Here is a 21,748-nt window from a genome sequence, read left to right as displayed (position 1 = left end):
TTTTTGTTTTCACTTTATATTTACTAATACCTTCACTTTCATTTTCTCAAACTTATTATGTGACAGATCATTTCGTTTAACCTAGTGGTACCTACTAATTTTATTATTCTTGTAATCGAGCCGAGTATTTTTGTTGTAATGAAAATTGATGAGGTGGAAGTTATGTGCTTCTGCAAATTTAATACTTTAACAAGTTTTATTAATTCAACGGTGTATCCGATTTCGAAAACCAAGAAAGGAGTTCGTTCATTAAGAATTTACCTCGGTGACTATTTTTTGAAAGCGTCAAAACAATTTTGCTTGCATTTTATTTATACCCAAACACGTTTTTCTCAATAATGGTATTATGTCTGATTACTTGAGCGACCATGTATTTCCCTTGAAACGTGAAAAAAAATTTGGGTTTATTTTTTCTTTTTGCATTTTCAATATTCCTGATGTCCAATTTCAACTCGCAATGTTTTTTCCACAAAGAAAACTCACTTTTTGCATTCCAGTTTTTTTTGATTCTGATCTAACGAACAAAACCTCTGTGAATTTAGCAAATCAGATGCATCCCAGCAATGATACATTATGTCAAAGTATTAAGTTTACAGATGCATGGAGTTCCCATCGCAATGAAAATTGTGCATATCCTAATTTTTTAATAATTCTTTTTTTTCTATGTATTATATTAGCATGGAATATTTGTAATCCACCGTGTGTCTGTGCAGTACCATATCTTTTCTGTTTATTCTTTTTTAGCCAGAAGTCAATTGCCAACTGCCGACGAACTAATCAGACCCCGTAATGAATTTGGGTTTTTCCATCACATCGACTTCAAACACCATAACTACACTGAAATGGAAGATTTTTTGATGGACTTGCACAACATGTATCCAAACTTAACGAATCTCTACCACATTGGAACCTCGGTTCAAGGTCGAAAATTGTACGTAATGGAAGTGACGAAGGATCCCGGTAAACATCAACCCGGAGTACCAGAAGTAAAGTTAGTCGCCAATATGCACGGCAACGAAGTTATTGGAAGAGAAATGTTGCTCTTATTATTGCAATACTTGTGTGAAAATTATGGAAGCGACAAACGGGTGGCGGAAATCGTGAATACAACGAGACTGCACGTAATGCCAAGCATGAACCCAGACGGGTACGAAGCCTCCAAAGTTGGTGATGTTCTCGGAATTCAAGGACGAAGTAACGCTAATGGCATTGATCTCAACCGCGATTTCCCAGACCAATATACCCCGTCAAAGGTGAGTGATAAAATCCACTTGACACAAAATATTCCAATGATATATTGAGGCACTCAATATTACAGAAACATGATACCAATATTAAAGCAATGCAGACCAGGCAGCACAAAATATTCCGGGACTATTTTACTATGCAATATTACTGCAACATTGTAGCATGAAATACTCTAGTTAGTTATTTATTCGTAACAAAAAGGATAAATTCCTTGGTAAAAAGTACACGAAAGTTCTGAACCATAATAGAACCAATAGATGCCGTAACGTAGCTACAGATGTAATAGAAAGAAATACTTAACAAACACCAAGGAAAGGAACAAACGATAAGAAAAAAGATAAAAAAATAAAAAAGATAAAAATGAACTTATTCATAATTTAATTGCTTTTTCCTGAGATGCTATTACCAAAAAAAATATTACGATTTTATGGATCAAACCAAATCGTTCGCGCAATTCGCAAATATGTTCGTTGCAAAGTGGTGACAGTCTATCAATGGAATTAAAATCTGCTTTAATGAAGAAATATTTAAGCAATGTTTCTGCAATATTCTATGCCATGTGCATTCCGACGTAGTGAAATTATTTGCTACTTTTCCTCGTCCTTATTTGATTATCCAATTTTGTGATCGGTCAGCCCAGCGACATAAGACAGCCAGAAACGGTAGCAGTAATGAAATGGATAGATGAAATTCCGTTCGTCTTATCGGCGAACCTGCACGGCGGTGCCCTGGTGGCAAATTATCCATTCGACGATGCTCCAGGCCAGGCAAACAGCCGGCCAAACTATAGTCCAGATGACAAGGTCTTCAAAATGATTGCAAGCACTTACTCAAATGCGCACCCTCGGATGCATTTGGGCAAGCCGTGCCCCTCGATATTCGAAGGAAGAAATTTGCTAGATGAAAGCTTCCCAGACGGAATAACAAACGGTGCTCGATGGTACGCAGTTGTTGGCGGAATGCAAGACTACAACTACATAAATAGCAACGCCTTTGAAATCACGCTCGAATTGGGTTGCGCCAAGTTTCCAACAGCCGAAAAGCTCCCAACTTTTTGGCTCGAAAACCGAGAACCTCTGTTGGCATTCATCGAACTGGTGAGTCCTGCCTACCTATGGTTTTTATATTCGTCAGTCTCCATCATTCTATTGTTTTTAGGCCCACAGAGGTGTGTATGGCTTCGTTCGATCGTCCATCGGAAATCCGGTCCACAACGCGAGAATTCATGTCGAAGGAATCGAGCATGACATTTACACCGCCACCACTGGCGACTACTGGCGTCTCTTGGTCCCAGGCACATACAACATCACAGCCAGTGCTGCAGGATACGAATCTGAATCTCGAACTGTGACTGTACCTGATTCTAAACTTGGCGTTCCGCTCGATTTTACTTTGATGAGTAGTGACCCAAATCATTGGTAAGGCTTTTCGTCGGTGTCCCAAATCGAATCAAGACCAGAAAAATTCTCCACGATACTGATGTAAACAGTATTTTTAAATAAACATTCTTCATCATATGCTTCTGATGCGTGATTTGTATGATCGTTGTTGGTAGATTAGATCTTCTTAGTAAGTGCACAAAATATGACTTACAGGTCTTCCGCATACGATTTTCGTATCATCACGAATATGGAAAAGGGTTTCCTCACAAATTCAGAGCTCAATTCACGGCTAGCAAGGTTGGAGAATTCTCAACCAGATGTTGCAGAATTTCAGGCTGGTGAATCTTCAGTCAGCATGGCTATTCACTCTCTCAAAGTAACACACGACGTAAGTTGCTTTCCAGTATCATGTCTTGTTCAATCAAGTCCTTGTCGGTCAAAATGACAGTTTCCAGGACCAAATGTTGTTTGAAGTTTCAATGGTTCAACGAAGAAGGACTCAGCCTCATGTTTATATCCACAGGTAGGAGGACCAGAAGAGAATAAAATCCACATTGGATTGATCGGTGGTCTGTATGCATCTCAACCAGCTGGCCGAGAAATCTTGGAGCGTTTAGCCAGACACGTTATGATTGGGAATCAAATTGGGAATCCACCGATAAAAAAACTTCTCGACAACGTTGTTCTCCATTTTATGCCAGCAGTTGATCCGAAATTTGATAGTTTGCCAGACAGCTGCAATCCTTCGGTGAAAAACGAGATTGGCAAGAATTTGTTGGACAGTTTAAATAACAAAAGTCAAAAAGTAGACGCGGTCACAAATGCACTCAAACAAATGATGCTGACCGAAAATTTTGATGCTCTTATCATCATCGGCGGTGGTGCCAAGGATGTTAGGTGTGATAAATTCACTCAAAATCTAATTAATTTTTTGCTACTAACCTTTGCAAACTGATCATGCTTCTAAATTTTTTACCCCTAATGATTCTTTTCTTTTTATACAGTTCAACATTGGGTGATTTCAATACTTACAATAATCTTGCCCGCCAATATGCGGCTAAACTCCACAGAGAGCATTGCGATAGCAATACGGAGCGTGAAAACGTTTTTGAACTTCAAAATGGCATCAAGTCACAGTACAATATACCTGTTGTAAGTACTAATGAGAAGTTCATTTCCCTTTAACACTTTCAACATTGCTCAACACGAAGAATATTACAATTGCAGATAACGCTGTTACTGTCCTGCTGCAAATATCCATCACCCGATTCGGTTCTGTCGCTATGGCAAGAGAATTTACCGCCCCTGATGGAGCTCTTACACGGTTTGGCAACGGGAATTCGTGCATCAGTTGCAAATGAAGAGGGAAGTCCGCTGCGCGAAGCCAAAGTAAAAATCGACTCTTCGCCAACTCTGTATAATCTGACGAAGAACATGGCATATTTCCAAATGATTTTGCCACCTCAAACCTACTCGCTGACCTTCTCGTGCGAAGGTTACAAGTCTAAATCACTTCCAGTCGTGGTTAATGCCAAAGAAATGACGAGCTTTAACATTGTGCTGGAAAAGGATGAGATACCTGAGCACATCTCAGCGACTACAGCTTTTACCAGTTCAGATATCGACGTAAATAGCTTGCTGAACGAACTAAACGGAAAATATCCGAAGATATCTAAATTACACACGATCGGCAAAATGAACAATGGTCGAACGGCGATGTCTTTGGAAATCGGAGCACAGAATCAAGACGTTCAGCTCACGGGCGTTCCGTCGATTCTGTTTCTATCCGGAGTCGAAGAAAACTCGCCGGCTGCTACCGAAGTGCTTGTCAAGTTTGCCGAGTACCTATTAAGCAACTACAGAAAAGATCCAATCATCACAGACTACATTGAGAAATTTGCTGTGCACATAGCTCCGAACGTAAATGCGTTTGAGAATGTGACTCAGAGTTGCATTCCGCGGACTAACAGTTCGCTAGAGTTTCCAATCGCAGATCCGTTGTCGAGTGACGCGAGTGTCATCGCAAATTGGCTGAAAGAAGTGAACGCGATATTGGCTGTGAGTCTATTGACTGGTTCTGTGCACGTCGAAATACCGTTCGGCGATAAGCATGGAAAGTTCTTTAACAAAATTTACGAAACTGACGACGAGGAGCTACTGCAAAGACTGGCAAAAACTTATATTAGTCAACATCCAACAATGGCATCCAAAAACAAAAAATGCGAAACAAGCGTTAAGATGGGTAGTCCAGGAGTCTCGCACAGTGGCATTGCTTTCAATCAGGCAAAAGTCAACTCTCTGATCGATTATGTATACTTGAATACCAGCACTCTGATGCTGAACGTTTACGTTTCATGCTGCAATACTGATCACGTCTCAGACGTTTGGATCGAGAACGAAAAAAGCTTGTTAGCTATGATTGGGGCAGTTAATCAAGGGATTTCAGGGTACATTATCAACGAAAGCAACGAACCGATAACGGGGGCTGAATTGTCGTACGACAATTCGTTGCATCGTGTGCGAAACGGGAAGACAGGAGCATACTGGATTTTGCGGTTAGCTGGATCCCATACTGTGACAGCCCAAGCACCTGGCTATTTACCGGACACAAAGTTAATTGTCACACCACATGTCGACAAGTTTACTCCTCTAATGTTCAAATTGCAACGGAATCAAGATGTTTTTGGCATGCCAAGGATCGTTTTCATCATTTTGACTGGTTAGTGGTAATTGAAAAGTAATGATATTTATTAAATTCTTATACTGAAAGAAAAAACACATTTGTTTGCAGGTATAATCTGCCTCGGCATTGTTGTTTCCGGTGTTTGTTGTTACGCTGGATGTCAAACAATGAATCGACAGAAAAATCAAAACAAGAAAGGATACGCATTCAGTTTACTTCCTGACGGTACCAGCTTCTTTGACGATGACGAGAAGGAAATCAGTATATTCAAAACGCCTCTGAAAGGTAATATTACATTTTTATATTTTTCTTAAATTAAGTAAAAAGTTACTATTTGTTAATACGATAATCGATTTTTATTTTGAAAAACGAACAAAAAACAGGAAAACACGTCGTCGATGTAAACACCAAGCCATATTTCGACCAACTGCACGCTTCAGATTCCGAAGATGAGAGTGACTTAGAATTTATCAGGCCAGAACGTGATTAAGAAGGGAAGTTAAAGATTTAATAGTGATTGACTTTCAATGGGAATCGCCAATTCCAGAAATAAGGCTAAAGCACGCTACTAGCGTCAATTCTTTGATCTTCGAATGATTTTGTGATTTTTTTATGATATAATGGAATAATGATGACATTTCCGTCAGAGTATGCTATTCTATCAATTAATATTCCATATTGCCGTTACATTGTTTTGTGAATATTCTATTTTTACAGTCTGACAATTACCATACATCCAATTTAAACTGTGGTGAAATAATTGTTGCAAAGGCCTTACTGTTTGAGCTTCCAATGTGTTTTGATAAAATTATTCGAATTCAAAATATCAAAAGCATCCATTTGGCAGTAGAAATTTTTTTATACCAGCTGAGCACAGTTTGTCCATTTAATTTAGCCAGACCCTTCGCAGGACTTTTTAGGTAATTTGAAATTCTTAATGTCATGTTTAAAATATTGGGGTCGACGTTTGATACACTCAAATAAATAACAATAACTTACACAGCACAAAATGTAACAGTGACATTAAAATTATCGTGTCAATGTGTGATTACATTTTTAATGTTTTCATAACATTTTATTCTGTATTATCTGATTTGGTACTCTTTTATAAAATATTGTAAATACTTCAGCTGTCAAATAATTTTGTAACATTACAAAAACGTTTCAATTATAGTTGTGATTTTTCTATAATGTATTTATCATATGAATGTGCTGTGTGGGAATTCAATGTTTTTAGATGAGAACGTATTTTTGATGTAATGACACTTTATGAGATGTTGGGTGCCATAAAAAAGAATAGACAAACTGTACTCTGATTCCATTATAAAAGTCGTTTTCTATGCATATCTTACTTTTCATTAACTTGATGTCACGAAGCACAGCAGCAGATTTGCAGCCGCTTTCATGAAGTTTTCTGTACTTGCATATTCCTATAATTTAACCAAAAAGATCAGCTGATAACCAGTTGTGACGCCATATTATCACTAAAGAAACATGGCGTCGCAACTGTTTGTCAGGTGACGTTTCAATCAGAAACTAATTCAGTCAAATCTTAGGATATTAAGAAACGAAAAATTTCGTGCTAAGGCTTGAACTATTCTTTTGTTAAAACGAATCGATAGACAGTGGAATGTACATTGAAAAACTACTTTTATAATGCTAAATAAGCATCCCTGGTTAGTTTGGAATATGTGCTGCCACCAGATGGAGTCTTTCGATGAGTTTTAATGTGAATGGAAAGTAAATTCGAATATTTCAAGAGCATAGGAGCACCGTAATATGTAACGGAAATTAATTGCAGTACTGAAAGTCGTTTGATATCGCATGAATTGATGCTGCGATTATTCCATATCAGAATTCTACACTTTACTCTAGTATCAAATCGAAAATGGTATATTTTATATGCTTGCAAATAAAGCGCCGAGCAGGATAACAGCAAATACGTATTCTTCGAATATGCGCACATTTACACAATTGCTTATCGTTCGATGCTTATTAGATATTCTCATTAACCTCTGCAATTCAACTGGTATAAATCTACGTACAAGTATTCTACCTATTTTACATTCTGAGTAACATGTTTTAAGATATCTTGTAGAACACATCCATATCAATTTTATTTATAATTATTAAGCAGTGTTCAATTTGTATAGGTATAAGAAATTCTCTGCCAACTCAACCTGCGATTGACCCTGACCATTTTCGATTCCATTAATTTTTTTTCCATCTTTCAGTACCCATTCAAACCAGCACCCATAATATTTTCACACTTTCATTCCAATCTAATCTCCTGCCATCAAATTTAAAAAAATTTTGACCTTTAATTTCGAATGCTTATAAATCAGTAATAAGAAGAGATGTGTATTGACAAAAAAATGTATACCATTTTCTTCGTTTTGAATCTTATTTGTACAAAAAAGTATTTTATAAGTCATTTAAATAGATATTGTGGTTATATGTTACTTTTGCGTGTAAAACAAGTCATTTTTCACAGTGCAATATCTTTGATTATTTTGGAAAAAATGTATGATTTTCTAGAGCTGAATCTCGAATTTTTGAAACGCCGAAGTAATATATTACCATGGAAACTATTTAAATGACTCTTCGAATAATTTCGTGATCGAAGCATGATTTCAGACGAAGAAAATGATATACTGACTTTTGTCGCTGAGTTATAGGCATTTTAAGTTTTTGAAGTTGAACCTTTTTTTTTTTAATTTATGGCCAGATATTGGGTTGATATAAAAACCTGAAAAAATTATGGGCACTGGTTTGAATAGATACTGAAAGATGAAAATAACGACAAAAAAAAGTGGTCAGGGTCAACTGTATGACAAGTTAGCATGGCATGCCCCACACCAAAATCAATTAATTGAATTCTTATAACTTTTATATGACATACATGAGAAGACCATTCAGTTTAGGCTTGATATACAGAGCTCATTTTCTACAATTCTTTTCATATCTACAATCTTCAACAGATAGAAGTTTCTTTATGCAAGTTTCAGGGTGTAGACACAGTAAAGCAATCACATGATTACGAATCTAATGTCTAACTTGCTGTAAGATATGCAGCGTTTTATAATTTTTATGTCAACTGACAATGAGATGATTTACTTACTGGTTGTGATGAACGTGCTTTGCTCCTGACAATTGAGCATCGTTTACTAATTCTCTAGTTTCTTCTAGACAATGTCTTATAAGAATTCCAAAATAGATGTACAATATTCACAGTTTGAGGCATCTAATAATTTAATTAAAACTGTGATGAAAAATTTATCTTAAGGCTTATACAATCTACATATCTTGTAACTATATCATGTATACTTTTACGTTAAGTAAGCTTACAATCAATAGCAATTTATTTTCAAATATGTATTTTAAATACAATGGATTTATATGTGTCAAACAAAGAAATTAGCGCACTGGAATTGCTAATAAAAGTTGGAACGAGATTTTTCCTTTTTAAAAAGAATACAACTATGATCTTTCAGTGAGCCAACTGTTTTTATGCCCAGGGTATAATAAAAAATTTATATACATATAATGAACGTGATCATTATAAATAAAAAAGTATTACATTGGGAAATAAAACATACCTCAAAGATCTGAATAGGTGTGTTTTATTATATATTTATATATAAATAAATATACAAAATATACATACAATTATTGTATTCTTTGTAGTGTCATGATTATATGAAGTATATTTAATTACGTATAAGTTGTGCGTTTTATAGTACGATATTATAATTTATTTGAATGCAAATCTCATCGTTTTATACAAGGCACATTTTAAAACACGCCACACTCGTGATTTTTATACAACTATTTACGCAATTTATTTATTTCTTACAAAGGTACGCTTTTTTTCTACTAGTTTTTTTAGAGAACTGCATGCATCTTATTTGTACATATTGTTCATAATTTAAATAATTAATCTAGCTTAAGAGAAAAAACTATAAATTATACTGCATTGTTAACTAGCAGATGAAACAAAATTATAAACCAGACAGCAAAAATAACCACTCATAGGATGAGATTGAGACACGTGTTTCGAAAATGAGGTAGAAATCACTATCTTTATATATATTATTCTTTATCATGAAACATTTTCAGTTAATTTGATGCAGACAACGGCTCAAAAATAAGCGTAATCTAATAGCAATGTTAGCTGTATAATTAAATTGACTCTTACATTTCACAGCTCAGTCACTTACTGCAAATTCAGAGTCAAAATATACAGTTCACAAAATACTATATATACATTATGCTGAGTGCAACTCAAAATGGAAACTAAAAAGATATCCTACGAATGTTTGCACAGATTGTTTTCTTGAAAAAGAAAAATACACATACATAAGGAATTTTACCTTTCATGATTTTTTGGATTCTTACAATCAGTACCACAATTGAGATCCTCCATGGCCTAATCAACGTTCATTAATCAATGGCAGTGATCGAATTGATCAAGTCATACATATTCAGGACGAAAAATATTCCAGAGAATAGCGGCAGTCATGAGCCCAATATATATAACGATGCTCGCCCACCACACAACCTTTTCCCACGTTTTAACTTCAAGATTACGGAGAATATTGATACCGACAAGCAAACCTGCCACAGCGCCAGCCAAATGCGCGACATACCCAATTTGTTTCTCAACATCCAATATGTATCGGTTGTAAACTGCTTGGCCAACATCAACCACAGCCAGCACGACAAACACCAGCAGTTGAAGAATTGCGTACTCCATTTGGGACCAGTTCATGATTATTGTCGCGACGTGAGCAGTCATCAGGGCATAAACACCGCCTGATGCACCTGCCAGCAAGACGTGTGGATCAGATACCGAAGTTCCCAACGACCCGGCGATGACACCGGCCAAATATATGGTGAGCACTCTCCACCACCTGTGCACCATCTCTAACGGCACTCCCAGCAATATTTGCACCAGCAGATTGACGACGAGATGAAAGATACTGCAAGTCAGAGAAATGCACAATGATTTCACCCAATAACTTATCTGGTGAATGAAAAAAAAATTTGCTGTAAACATATAATATGGTGTGAGGAAGTAATGAAAGTTAGCATGCTAAGCGACAGTCTGTAAATGGCAAAGTATTTGAACTCTATCGGTCGGAAAGATCACATCGTGGCAATATTTTCATCTGCAAGACAAGGATGCCAAGACTCGGAAATAGGTATGAGATGTCAAAATCTTCCGCGTTAAGTGTCAAATTAAAATTATGTCATTACGATGACTTGTATCAGTCATCAGACATCAGTTATCTGTTGGTAAACTATAAAAGTTTATTAAGGTTTCCCAAATCAGTACAGCAACTATTTGAGATCTGCACCTACATAATCTCTACAATTACGTTTGAAGCTTTGGATGGCGAGCCTCCATGAAAACCTGACAGAACATGCACGTACGAAGTCGGAGGCTCAATCAATTAAGTTCTTTCATTTCCATGTAGGTATGGTTTTTCACCAATGATTAAATAGCTAACAATTCCAATCAATTGACGAGCATTGTTATAGTTACAGTTTTTTAGAATCAAGTAATTACAATTAGTATGTAAATCAAAATGTTCTAAGAATTGTATTGCAAGCTACAAAAAAATTTGAAATCATGGATTTAACAAAATTTACAGCAATTTGAATTATTACAAATAGCATCTGATAGGAAACGATAAAAATAAAAACACTACCATAATATTCTATCGCTTTTTGAATTTAAATTGTTGCAGCATAAAAATAGGAATGAATAGAAATAAAATTGTTCAACATGTATTCATACTTCATTTCAGTTGCGTTTAAGGGGGGGGTAAGGTCAAATCATACGAAAAAAGCCATGTTTTCGTGATTTTTTTTCTGACGACGTAGTTAAAATTTCTTTACTCAACCAATGGTACATTGAAGTATGACATTCGAAGAATATTTCATCAAATTTTTACAAAGAAATATTAAAAAATACGGCAATGGCAGCAATTGTTCGGACGTGTCTCGAAAAAGAGTTGAATTGCGGTGCCCCTCATAACTTGGTGCTGGATCATCGAAAATCAAAAAATCAAAGTTCATTCGTTAGATAATAGTTTTTCCCAGGTAACGCTGTCGAGTTTTTTTTTTTTTTTGTTCATAATTTTGATTTCGCAATAACAAATTAGGCGATTTTTTCCCAAAAAATTGTATTTTTCACTTCAAAGTGTTCGAAAAAATGAAAAAAATTGGAAAAAAAAAAAAAAACTCGACAGCGTTACCTGGGAAAAACTATTATCTAACGAATGAACTTTGATTTTTTGATTTTCGATGATCCAGCACCAAGTTATGAGGGGCACCGCAATTCAACTCTTTTTCGAGACACGTCCGAACAATTGCTGCCATTGCCGTATTTTTTAATATTTCTTTGTAAAAATTTGATGAAATATTCTTCGAATGTCATACTTCAATGTACCATTGGTTGAGTAAAGAAATTTTAACTACGTCGTCAGAAAAAAAATCACGAAAACATGGCTTTTTTCGTATGATTTGACCTTACCCCCCCCTTAAATATATACTTGAGAATCAAATAGGAATGGATAGAGACTGCATTACATATTCCATATAGGATGAAATTGAAATTACATTACAAATCAAACATGAAAAAAAAAAATCGAATGGAAAGAAACCATACCCGTCGATGCACATGCAGAAAAATAAAGTGATTAATTTGGGTCAGTTTCAGCATTATGCAATCAGTTTTCATGTAAAACTTGGATTGGCAGACATGAATACAGATCAGCTTTGATATCTTTTAACGATTTTTTGTTTAGTGAGGAGTGACGAGTGCTGCTTGTGCTACTGAAATCTCTGATCGATCGATGAACTTTATGTTTCAAGTTTTTCTATACTTCCAAGAAAAGACAGAAGTTCAAATTACACACCTTATTTGCATCGAAGTCAGGATGTGCAAGCACGTGTAAGAAATCTTTCTCTCTCTGACTTTTTCTCTTTCTCCTATCAATAACTGGCAGAACAATTCTCTCATCTTGTTCCTCCTTTCTGTATACGTACATGGCTGTGAAATTTGCACCATTCATGACAATCAAGTTATTGGCATAGCATAAGACTCACATAATCAAAAAAATCTAACAGAATATATGAAATGCTGTGTAATTTAGGAGTGCATCAATCACTTGAACAAGTTAATTTTCACAAATGAGAAAAGTGTACTGTTTGTCATTTCAAAGTACATCTTTACACCTTTATCACCCCCAGAGAACTCTCTTAACGTTTAGTAAGTGCCTGAGTTCGATAAAGTAATCATATTTCACTTGACTGATTGTGAGCGTGTGTGTTTATTTTCGTTCTTCATAGCTGCTTGAGCTTGCTTCCGTTTACACTTGCACTACATTCCAGATAGTTGGTGTAAAAGAAGTTGTTTCAAGAAGCTATTGTGAACCAAAATAAACACAGTAAAGAGTTAGTAGTAACGAATTTATGGAGAATCAATACAGTATGTTTGTGTTTACTGTAAATATTGTGACACTAAAGATTAGATGGAGTTTCCGAAATGACTGATTCAATGAGAGTATTTAAAAACTTGAAACATCAAAAACTAAACCTAAATATTTATACACCCAGGCACAGAAAACTGATTAGCAAATAAATGTATCATACAAGACGTGAATCATCGTGTGTAACTTTTAAACGCTATCTATTATCTCTATAGTTCCTTTCGTCCACGGCCTGGAAACTAAAATTGATAAGAGATTATAAAAGTGTGTAGACTCACCCGACATGGACAAACATATAAGTTACGTATCGCCACACCTCTTTCCGTTTTTCTGGATGGTAGATAAATAGTTGCGCCGCAGGTCCTTCAACTGTGAGTGCTTTGTGCGCTATTGCGTCATAAAGGAATAAAATAATCTCCAAAAGGGAGATGATCACCATGGCAATCGCTGGTGGGTTACAACTATATTCTTCCTCGTAAAGCCCGTCAATTGTATCGCTTGAATATTGCGATGTTCGTGACACCTGCGATGCCAGTCGGCGCTGTGGTACCATACAGTGAACATAACGTTGCACATAATGTCCGAAGACACCTTGCATATCTTTTCTATGAATCTGCAAGTGAAAATATTTTATCGTAAGCTACATCAACGGTAAATTTCTGAATATACTATTATGAGAAATTGATAATTTTTTTCGTTAGGCACGTGATTATGTATCTGTCAAAATACCATAGCTATAAATTCTGGGTAATCTAAGTATCCGGAATCGTCTAAATCTGCTTCGTGCATTATCATCTTGACAACACGAGTCGGTATGTCGTTCGTGTAAGCAGACCCTCGAATCATTGCTCTCAATTCATGATAAGATATTTTTCCATCTCCATCCAAGTCATACTTTTCAAATATCGACTTCCAGTGCTGCGTTGACATAAAAAAGAAAAAGTCTTTTAATCAACATTAAAATTTGTACTTCATTATGTGGAAAATGCTACTTACAGCATCGTTGTACTGTAGAGGTATGGTGATACCACCCTCGGCATCTTGAGTACTAGCCATCCTTATTAGTTTGAAACTCCTATACGAATGAAAACACCAAAATTAAAATAGGCACTAATTATAATACAAATAAATATCATTCTAAATTGATTCAACTAAATATTTACGAGAAATACACACAATTTATCTGTTTACAATAGTTTTCTAACCATCAACAAGTCAAATACATTTATTTGTGGGTAGTAGAATAGGATGACCTTGTAGCATGAAAATACAAAACTGTTTCACTCTTTATTCTAAGTCAATAAATGTAGATCAATCAAATAATGTTGATAACAATCAACTCTTCATCTATAATTAACGACAGAATTATCTTCTTTATGACTGTGACAAAATGAAATATGTTACATCATCGCTTTACATGATTCCATGTAAATAATAGAGCAGCAAAATGTGCAAAACTTTTATTAAAAAGTATACGTGCCCGTCGCATGATTGAAATAATCCAAAATGATTGGTGATGATTAGCAGGATGATGAAATGGATTCTCAAACATAATAAGTTGAAACTAAGATTTTCACTTTCACTCACATGCTTATAAATTATAATAAGATGCAGAATTTGTTAACTATTACTCCATAAAATTTGAAATAAAAACTCTTTTATGCAATGCTTTTGTCTGCACCTGCTCTGCAACTTCAAAGTTTGAGTAAGGAGGTTGTTGAGCCACCGATCGGTGTTTATTTTTTATTTTATTATAATATAGTCATAAATTAGATATAAATATGTTTGTAAGCTACAATGATTTCTTAAAAAAAGCAAGATAACAAACGAATAATTAACAGCAGCTTAGATATCCATGTTTCATTTCAAACTGATTGACAGTGATGAAAAGTTTAGTATTGTCATTAGATTTCACTCTTATATGATGGCTGATTTTATTTGGAAAATTTTATTCCTTTCAAATTCTACTAGAACAGATGCAATTTCTTTTCAGTAGGCAATTGAGAATTGCCATTTGCTGATCACAAACAGTATCTGTTAAATGTTGTAAAATTAATTATTTAACAATGCTAACTTGATAAAAAAAAGTGTGTCAGTGGGATTGTAAGAAATTATGTCCTGAATATCATGAGCCAATATAGAGTAAAATGGAACGAATCTTATACTCGGTTTTTCATCATTTTGATGCGATTTAAATTAAGCATTGATATTCACGCTTTCGTTTATGATTGTCGGTAAATCGTAACTTTATATTTTGATAGGACATATTGCGGTGTTTGAATGTATTAATTTTGTAAAAACTTAACGTGCGACTATTTAGTATTAATATTGGTAGATAATATTGATTTTTTGTTCACCAACCTCCTTCGGAATCGAATGGAAAATCGATCATTGTTAACAATAAATATCCCCTGAAGCTACAATTCCATGAATATGAAGTTAGTAACGTTGATATAACGATGCATGTTAGGAGAAGTCGTTACTTCATATAGGATCGCCTCAAATTTGATTTTCGTGCTGTTCCGTTACGATAACGTTACTAACTTCAGCTTCGTGCAATTTTACGTAATTGAGGGGTAGATCAAGGTCAAACACTCCAAAATCGAAAAAATAAGGTTTATAACCAATCGTCGTAAAAGTGATATTAGCATAATCGGTGTCACCCAGTTATGATTCCAAAGAACGAATACCGAGTACGTATTCATGAGTATGAGTAGCGCGATTATTTAAAAAACGGAGTGCAAAGCAATTTAATTTCACATTTTCGTACGCGACACATTAACCGTTACAATAAGAACACAATATTTATTCAATTCATACCTCGACGATTTGGCTATGCGATTCGGGCGAACGGATGACAAGTGGAAGGTGAGTATAGCAACTGTGTGTCAGGTCCAAAGTATTTACGTGGAGCTACGTACTGATGGTGATGAAATCATTTTTCGCCGTTATCGTACTATTGCAGATGGGTGCGGAGATAAGAAGCGTGGAGATAAAAAGTTTAAACTAGGACGTATCAATTTCGACAGCTGCAGCTTGTTGCGCACGAGGCCTTTATCCTCTATGACAAACCACGATTATCAATGTGAAAAACCCAAGCGTGGAATCCCGTTAAGCACGTTTGCTGACGTTGCCCGAGGCCGAATTGGGTTATGTTCGAGGCGATCGTGATGGAGTGGCTGCAGGACCCGACGAATTTTACTTCGCGCTAAAAGGATACTGCTCATTCTTATAAGTAGTCGATCAAAGCTGAAGGAGATTCGAATTCCCCGACTTATAACTGAGCAGAAACCTGACTCAATCCACGAAGTTTCGGAGAAATCATTCGGTTATTTCAAACACCATCACCGCCGTAACGCGTCACGGAGAATTGCAAGCATCGATTTAACCGGCTGTTGCGTCGCTTGCCTTTAGCTTGCCATGGCTGTCTGGCCTTTCCAATTTCCATTAGCCGTCCGGGTTTTACTGGGAGACTCCGTCACACACGCATCCGAGTCATCGACACGCTGGGACAGAGCGTAGCCTTGAACTTGTCCACTTTATTTCATAGCACAAGTTCGATAGTTCTTTTTTCAAATGTAGATTGTAGAATGAAAGTTCTCGACCTTATTATCTATATGGGCAAACCGTGTTCTCGGTGTCAAAAGTCAAATGAAGTAGTTAAATATTTTTACATTCCGGGGTGCTCACCTTTGAAACCGAGAATGCAGTTTTCCCGTTTTTCAAATATTGTGACACTCGAAGATCGGCAGAAATTTTCTGTCAATTATAAAGCTAAGGATGACTCGATCAAAAGTTAAAAAAGAGTTCAAAGTATAGATAACAGTTAAAAAATATCCATTATTATACATAGTTAGAACGTTAAAAATTTATTTTCAGATATAGTTTTTCTAGTCTGATTCTAGTCTTTTTGTGTTCATGTTGTTCGCTTAACAAAAAGTGATCTTACACTTCAATATAATTATAACGCGCGAATATAAATAGATCGAATCTGTTTTCCGTATTTACAAGTATCTATTTTATCCACTCTGGATAATTATTTGTAAAATTTATTTCAAATTTGGTAAAAGAGTGAGCCCAGAATATTGAAATGGAATGAAAAAACTTCCGTTTCTAAGAATTTTGAAGTTGTAATTATACAACCTTTTTTTAAGATGTTGAGATCTTAAATTTCGTTATTCTGATTGGCTCAGATACATTTCAATTGAATAGCAGAGCTATTGTTTCATTCGTGATCACTATCATTGAACCAAATACCATTAGTGGAGATTTATAGAACGAATTTTTTTGTTTTTCCTAACTTTTAATTCAGACAGCCCAGCCGATAGATCATTAAAAATGATTCCAGACTTATAATACGAATGAAAAAATGAATATATAGATTTTGAAAATGGTTATAAATTTATTTTCACCTGGATCAAAACTGGTTTCGATTAAACTAGGTATGATTGACTTGAATGACGAGTAGTTTTATCTCAGTTGTAGTGTGGTACAAGATCCGCAATTATATAACAAAGGAATACAGGCTTCTTTACTAATAACATGTCGATTAGTATGTAGTGCATCAATTCTTCCTGTTTATTATAATAAAATCGACACACCTCTATAATTGCAATCATTGATCATTATGGAAGTCAATCAAACTAGATGAGTTTGAAGCCTGTAAAACCTTGAAACAATGATCAAAATGTTCGTATGTATAAAATTCAAGTTGGCAGTTATTCCAACTATATACCGAAAGTTAAGGAAGTGACAAAAAGTATTGAGAAGAACAACTTCTTTCAAATCCACTCTAATTATTCAGTGATTTGCTAATTATTCTAATTCTAGCCTTGATATTTATAGTTATTTTAACTCAGCCTATTTTCCGCGTATTCACTGCATATAATTACATCGAGTTTCAATTCAATGATTTGTGAAACAATAATTCTGATTGCTTGAGAAGTCGTCAGAATTTTTTAATTCAAAGAGTAGGCTGAAGCTTGTGTATATTTAAACAGTTCCCAGTAAACTTTGTATAGATTATCCTTGTTTGATCAATCAGTAAGATCAAAAGTGGTGCAAATATCAAAAGACGAGTAACTATATGAATATCCAGAAAAATAATGGTGGACATACGAACGTGCAATATAGTTAATAAAACATGATAGCTCGCTTTGTTAGCTGATCCACAGTAAAGGCTCCTGAAGTGACCACGCGTTTGAAATAATGGCGGGAACTATATCGACGGTTGCTATGCAACCAGTGTTGACAAACATTAAAGTAGAGAAATAAATGAATACGAGACGTTAAAAACATCACGTGTGAAATTTTGTGAATGGAATACCAAGAACCGAGTCTTTCCAAAGCGACTGATTATTTTTCCGATTCAAATGTGATTCAAGAATGTCGAAAAATATTGAGGGAAAAGCGAAAATAGCGAACACGTACCGCGTCAGCGAGCCGATTGTGAATTTCAAAATCAGGTAGGTGAATTAGCTAACAAAAATATTTAAAACTGTTATTCTGTTGGGTGGCCATCTGGCCAATGCGAAGCCCCCCCGCCCTTCCTCCCTGGCCGTACGATGCCGTTTATTTCACTTTGGGTTTATTGTTTCAGAGTCAGAATTGCACAACAGAAATCCCGACTAGTTGAATTATTTAAAACGGAAGAAGAAACCAGAGATTCGAATTTTTTGGAATACGAGGAGAAAATTCTCTCCTGGCAGGAAAAAATTTTCGGCCGTTTCGAGGCGCAGTTTTACGCGGATTCAAAAAACTGTGCGACGAAACAGCAGAAACAGTATCACGAAACGATAACCGAGAAAAATATTACTGGGTCTCGCATATATACCTACATTGACGATGATTCTTATTTTCCCAATAAAGACTTACTGACAAAGCCGTACAAATCGCATTTGTCTCGAAAAAACGCGTCAGCGTTACCAACTTTGCAAAACCGAAAGCCCTTCGTTGAACGTTACAACAAAAAAGTTATCGACGATAATCCCGGAGATACTACAATTCGCACTAATCATTATCTCCACAGAGATTCCGAGACAATGTACATCATAGTCGATTTAATGCCGAACGCCAAGTCCAGTTCCTACGATTTTGATGACTCACAAATACTGTTGTGCACAATCACATTCGACAAAATTCATCGCTCTTTAACCGTCGATCCCGATTTCACGTACCAAGAGCCTTACGAAATTCACGGCACTGATATGAATTACGATTATTGGATCGAACATGCATCCGAAATTCAGTATCCTCAAGATTTGGAAACTGAAGTTAAAGAATTGCGTGGTGTAAGTGAAATTCCTTGAGTTATGTCTCTTGGAAATATCGTCAGTAATTTGCGTTCGTATAATTCACTCGAAAATCAGACCAACGTGGATCAAGTTCAGATCAATAATAAAATTCCGTTAACATTGCTTCGGATATACGTACCCAACGTAGGAAATTTCGGATATCTGTCGCATCATTTTATGCGGGTAAAAGACGTTCATCTTGTCGGCTGATTCTTTATAATTTCCACCTTCTGACTTTTTTACTGTACCATAATTTACAGTACTTCACTGCAAATTATTCCGTGGTTTTATTCTTTTAAGTTAAGTTCCGGTTTCCATTATTTGAACTGCACACATTTTATTTCATTTGCGAGTAAAGTTTTAATCGGTATAGGTTATTAATTAAGTTTTATCACTGAATCTTACAAACAATATTTGTATTTTATATTTCCACGAATCTGAACCATAAACAATCTGACTGATTGTATTAAGTAAAGAAACTGGCAATGGATAAGGTTGGTGTATCAGACTCACTGATCTCGACTGCTATACTGTCTGCAAATAACTGAATTGTGTAGCTCCTTGAATGTCAGCTCAAACATTCTCCCACACTAACTCCATATGTTTACTCTATCAAATCGCACACACTCGAGTTTCACAGTGTAAAACAAATCCGACAAAATACTTTCACAATTTTATAATCCACATGCTCCACCTACAAAGCGATCCGCATAGCCTTGTACCTTCACTGCTTGAAGTCAATCAACTCTTTTAGATTGTTTTGTTCTTACTTATTGTCCTGTTACATTTCCTGATCCGACTTTGAGTCGCCAGGAAAAAACGAGTAATTTATACCATATGGATACAATTTGTCACGCATTTTTTATGGAGTTACTTCTCGGCGAGCAATCTTCTTTCTATCTAAAACAAAACAGTTTGTGCCCCAAAGACAATTGCCGATATTGAGAAATGAATCTGATCAACTACTCCCAAACCGAGCGTGCAGGAAATTAATTAGAGCCATTCTATTGGTCATCCTTTTTTACTCTGATAATTTTACTTTGTGTACATTCACAGCAGGTAATGCAGAAGTTGAGCTACAGGGAAGCAGAAATCTTTCCTCAAATTGGATTACCTCCAGCTAATCGCCTGCGGATTTTTGTCAATCTGGACATTATGTCTGTTCACAACTTTCCGTACGATAGTTTGTTCGTGACGTATCACATTGAATTGCCTGAATATTGGAGTACAGATCAACCGGAACGTTTGACTGGTCGGACACAGCGATGTTCAATGACAAAAGGAAGTGCAAATTTCAGTTACGTAGCCGAATTTTGCATCGAGTTAAATTCATCCCGGTTAGAAGATGAGAAATCCTCAATTGCCTGGCCGTGGATTCTTATTTCGATAGCTTCTCTTGATAGCTGGACCAGGTAATTACATAAGTCGATAGAATCTTTGGTTCCTATACCTGAAGATTTAAAAACCCGAGTTAGGAATAATAAAAGTTATGCTAATTTAAACTTTTAGTCACGCATGGTATTAGAACGTAAGTCATCAATTGTGAGACGCTATTTCCTGGTAGTGAAAAAAATGAATCAACTGTCTTAGCCATCATATTTCAGTATCAGCGCAGCTTTTAATCGCAAATTTTACGCTAGATTAACTTACTATCAAAAAATGGAAGCCTAACAGCTCGCACGATAATGCTGTGCCTTGATATTTGCAAAATTGATCTAAATTGACCAGCTGATCATCACTTCTGCCGTCATATTGATAATTAGTATTGCCTATTTTTAACTGAATTTCAATAAATTAGTAATGAATCATGTTTGCTACAAAGGTACCGAATCGAAGGGTATGCGGCTGAAGCGCTTCCAGCTACTTCCGGATGTCACTACTTGACGTTGCATACTTGGCGACCAGTTGGAGACTTTTTAAACACTCTTCGCCGCTTCTTTACTGGCGGAACGTACGAGCTTCAAGATCTGTCTTATTGTGGTATTCCCGCAATGTATGACGATACGAAATTGGAAAAAGCAAATTTGGAGACCGTGCCAAGCGGTCAGATTGAACTGAAATTGAACATCATCCAGCAGAGCCGATCTTTCATTGATGGCAGCTGCTTTAAACGCGACACTTTCGAACGTCTAAGTGCTGGGCGACTTATGAACAGTGTTAACGACGTTCTTGAACAATTTAAGGCTGCCAGAGAACGGATGATAAAAGCACGCATCATGAACTCGTGAAATTGTCTTTTGACACGTACGTTTCGGAGAATTAGCGGAACGCGATGTGCGAAATCAAGGAAAATACGTGACTTCACACTTTAACAAAGAGTTGGCAATGTGAATTCTTTGGAATTGCAGTTCTCCAGTTTATCTCAGAGACAAATTTTTTGAAACATTATTATGCAACGATATTGTCAATTAAAACGTGTCCTAAATGATGTTGCTAAATTTCCCTTGTAACTCGTTGGGAGTACACCTGTGCGATATGCAGCTGATCCGGAAAGTTATGCTCGACTTAAATACTTCCGGGTTTATACGGATACTTGTATCATTTGCATATTTGTCAATAATAACTGATTGAGCATTGAATTATTATTGTGTCGTTGTCGTTGTTGTGTTCTAATTTGTAATCTACTGATTTCAGAATGTTCAA

The 21,748-nt window shown here is 35.9% G+C and overlaps 3 protein-coding genes across 7 annotated transcripts in view; 2 read left to right on the top strand and 1 right to left on the bottom strand.

Moving 5' to 3' along the window:
* svr (Carboxypeptidase D svr) overlaps positions 1–9,796 on the top strand; it is an 18,153-nt gene extending 8,357 nt beyond the window's left edge. The window contains exons 7-15 of the mRNA XM_046613697.2: positions 745–1,253; positions 1,884–2,345; positions 2,407–2,666; positions 2,844–3,018; positions 3,154–3,527; positions 3,635–3,782; positions 3,858–5,349; positions 5,422–5,598; positions 5,697–9,796. Of these exons, the coding sequence (XP_046469653.1) occupies positions 745–1,253; positions 1,884–2,345; positions 2,407–2,666; positions 2,844–3,018; positions 3,154–3,527; positions 3,635–3,782; positions 3,858–5,349; positions 5,422–5,598; positions 5,697–5,803 (3,704 nt within the window). The 3' untranslated portion in view covers positions 5,804–9,796. The remainder of the gene's footprint in view (positions 1–744; positions 1,254–1,883; positions 2,346–2,406; positions 2,667–2,843; positions 3,019–3,153; positions 3,528–3,634; positions 3,783–3,857; positions 5,350–5,421; positions 5,599–5,696) is intronic.
* rho-4 (rhomboid-4) lies at positions 7,813–19,647 on the bottom strand. 4 transcript variants are annotated; one of them, XM_046613723.2, is made up of 5 exons: positions 19,245–19,647; positions 13,809–13,887; positions 13,542–13,730; positions 13,091–13,425; positions 7,813–10,295 (listed from the first exon to the last, which is right to left on the bottom strand). In XM_046613723.2, exons 1-5 carry the CDS (start codon positions 19,301–19,303, stop codon positions 9,788–9,790), a joined length of 1,170 nt encoding a protein of 389 aa, XP_046469679.1. In that variant the 5' UTR covers positions 19,304–19,647; the 3' UTR covers positions 7,813–9,787. The 4 variants fall into 4 exon arrangements, with proteins under 4 accessions (XP_046469679.1, XP_046469680.1, XP_046469682.1 ...); XM_046613724.2 differs by lacking the exon at positions 19,245–19,647 and adding an exon at positions 15,633–15,830; XM_046613726.2 differs by lacking the exon at positions 19,245–19,647 and adding an exon at positions 15,734–15,830.
* On the top strand, positions 16,429–21,748 carry Mks1 (Meckel syndrome, type 1). Of its 2 annotated transcripts, none has more exons than XM_046613717.2 (4): positions 16,429–18,277; positions 18,412–19,102; positions 20,165–20,517; positions 20,928–21,748. In XM_046613717.2, exons 1-4 carry the CDS (start codon positions 18,198–18,200, stop codon positions 21,331–21,333), a joined length of 1,530 nt encoding a protein of 509 aa, XP_046469673.1. In that variant the 5' UTR covers positions 16,429–18,197; the 3' UTR covers positions 21,334–21,748. The 2 variants fall into 2 exon arrangements, with proteins under 2 accessions (XP_046469673.1, XP_046469671.1); XM_046613715.2 differs by having other exon boundaries at positions 20,162–20,517.

The sequence above is a fragment of the Neodiprion pinetum genome, chromosome 2 (assembly GCF_021155775.2).
Source record: "Neodiprion pinetum isolate iyNeoPine1 chromosome 2, iyNeoPine1.2, whole genome shotgun sequence".
Classification (NCBI taxonomy): domain Eukaryota; kingdom Metazoa; phylum Arthropoda; class Insecta; order Hymenoptera; family Diprionidae; genus Neodiprion; species Neodiprion pinetum.
Note: the sequence above shows the minus strand (reverse complement) of the source record. Positions and strands in the feature narration are given on the sequence as shown.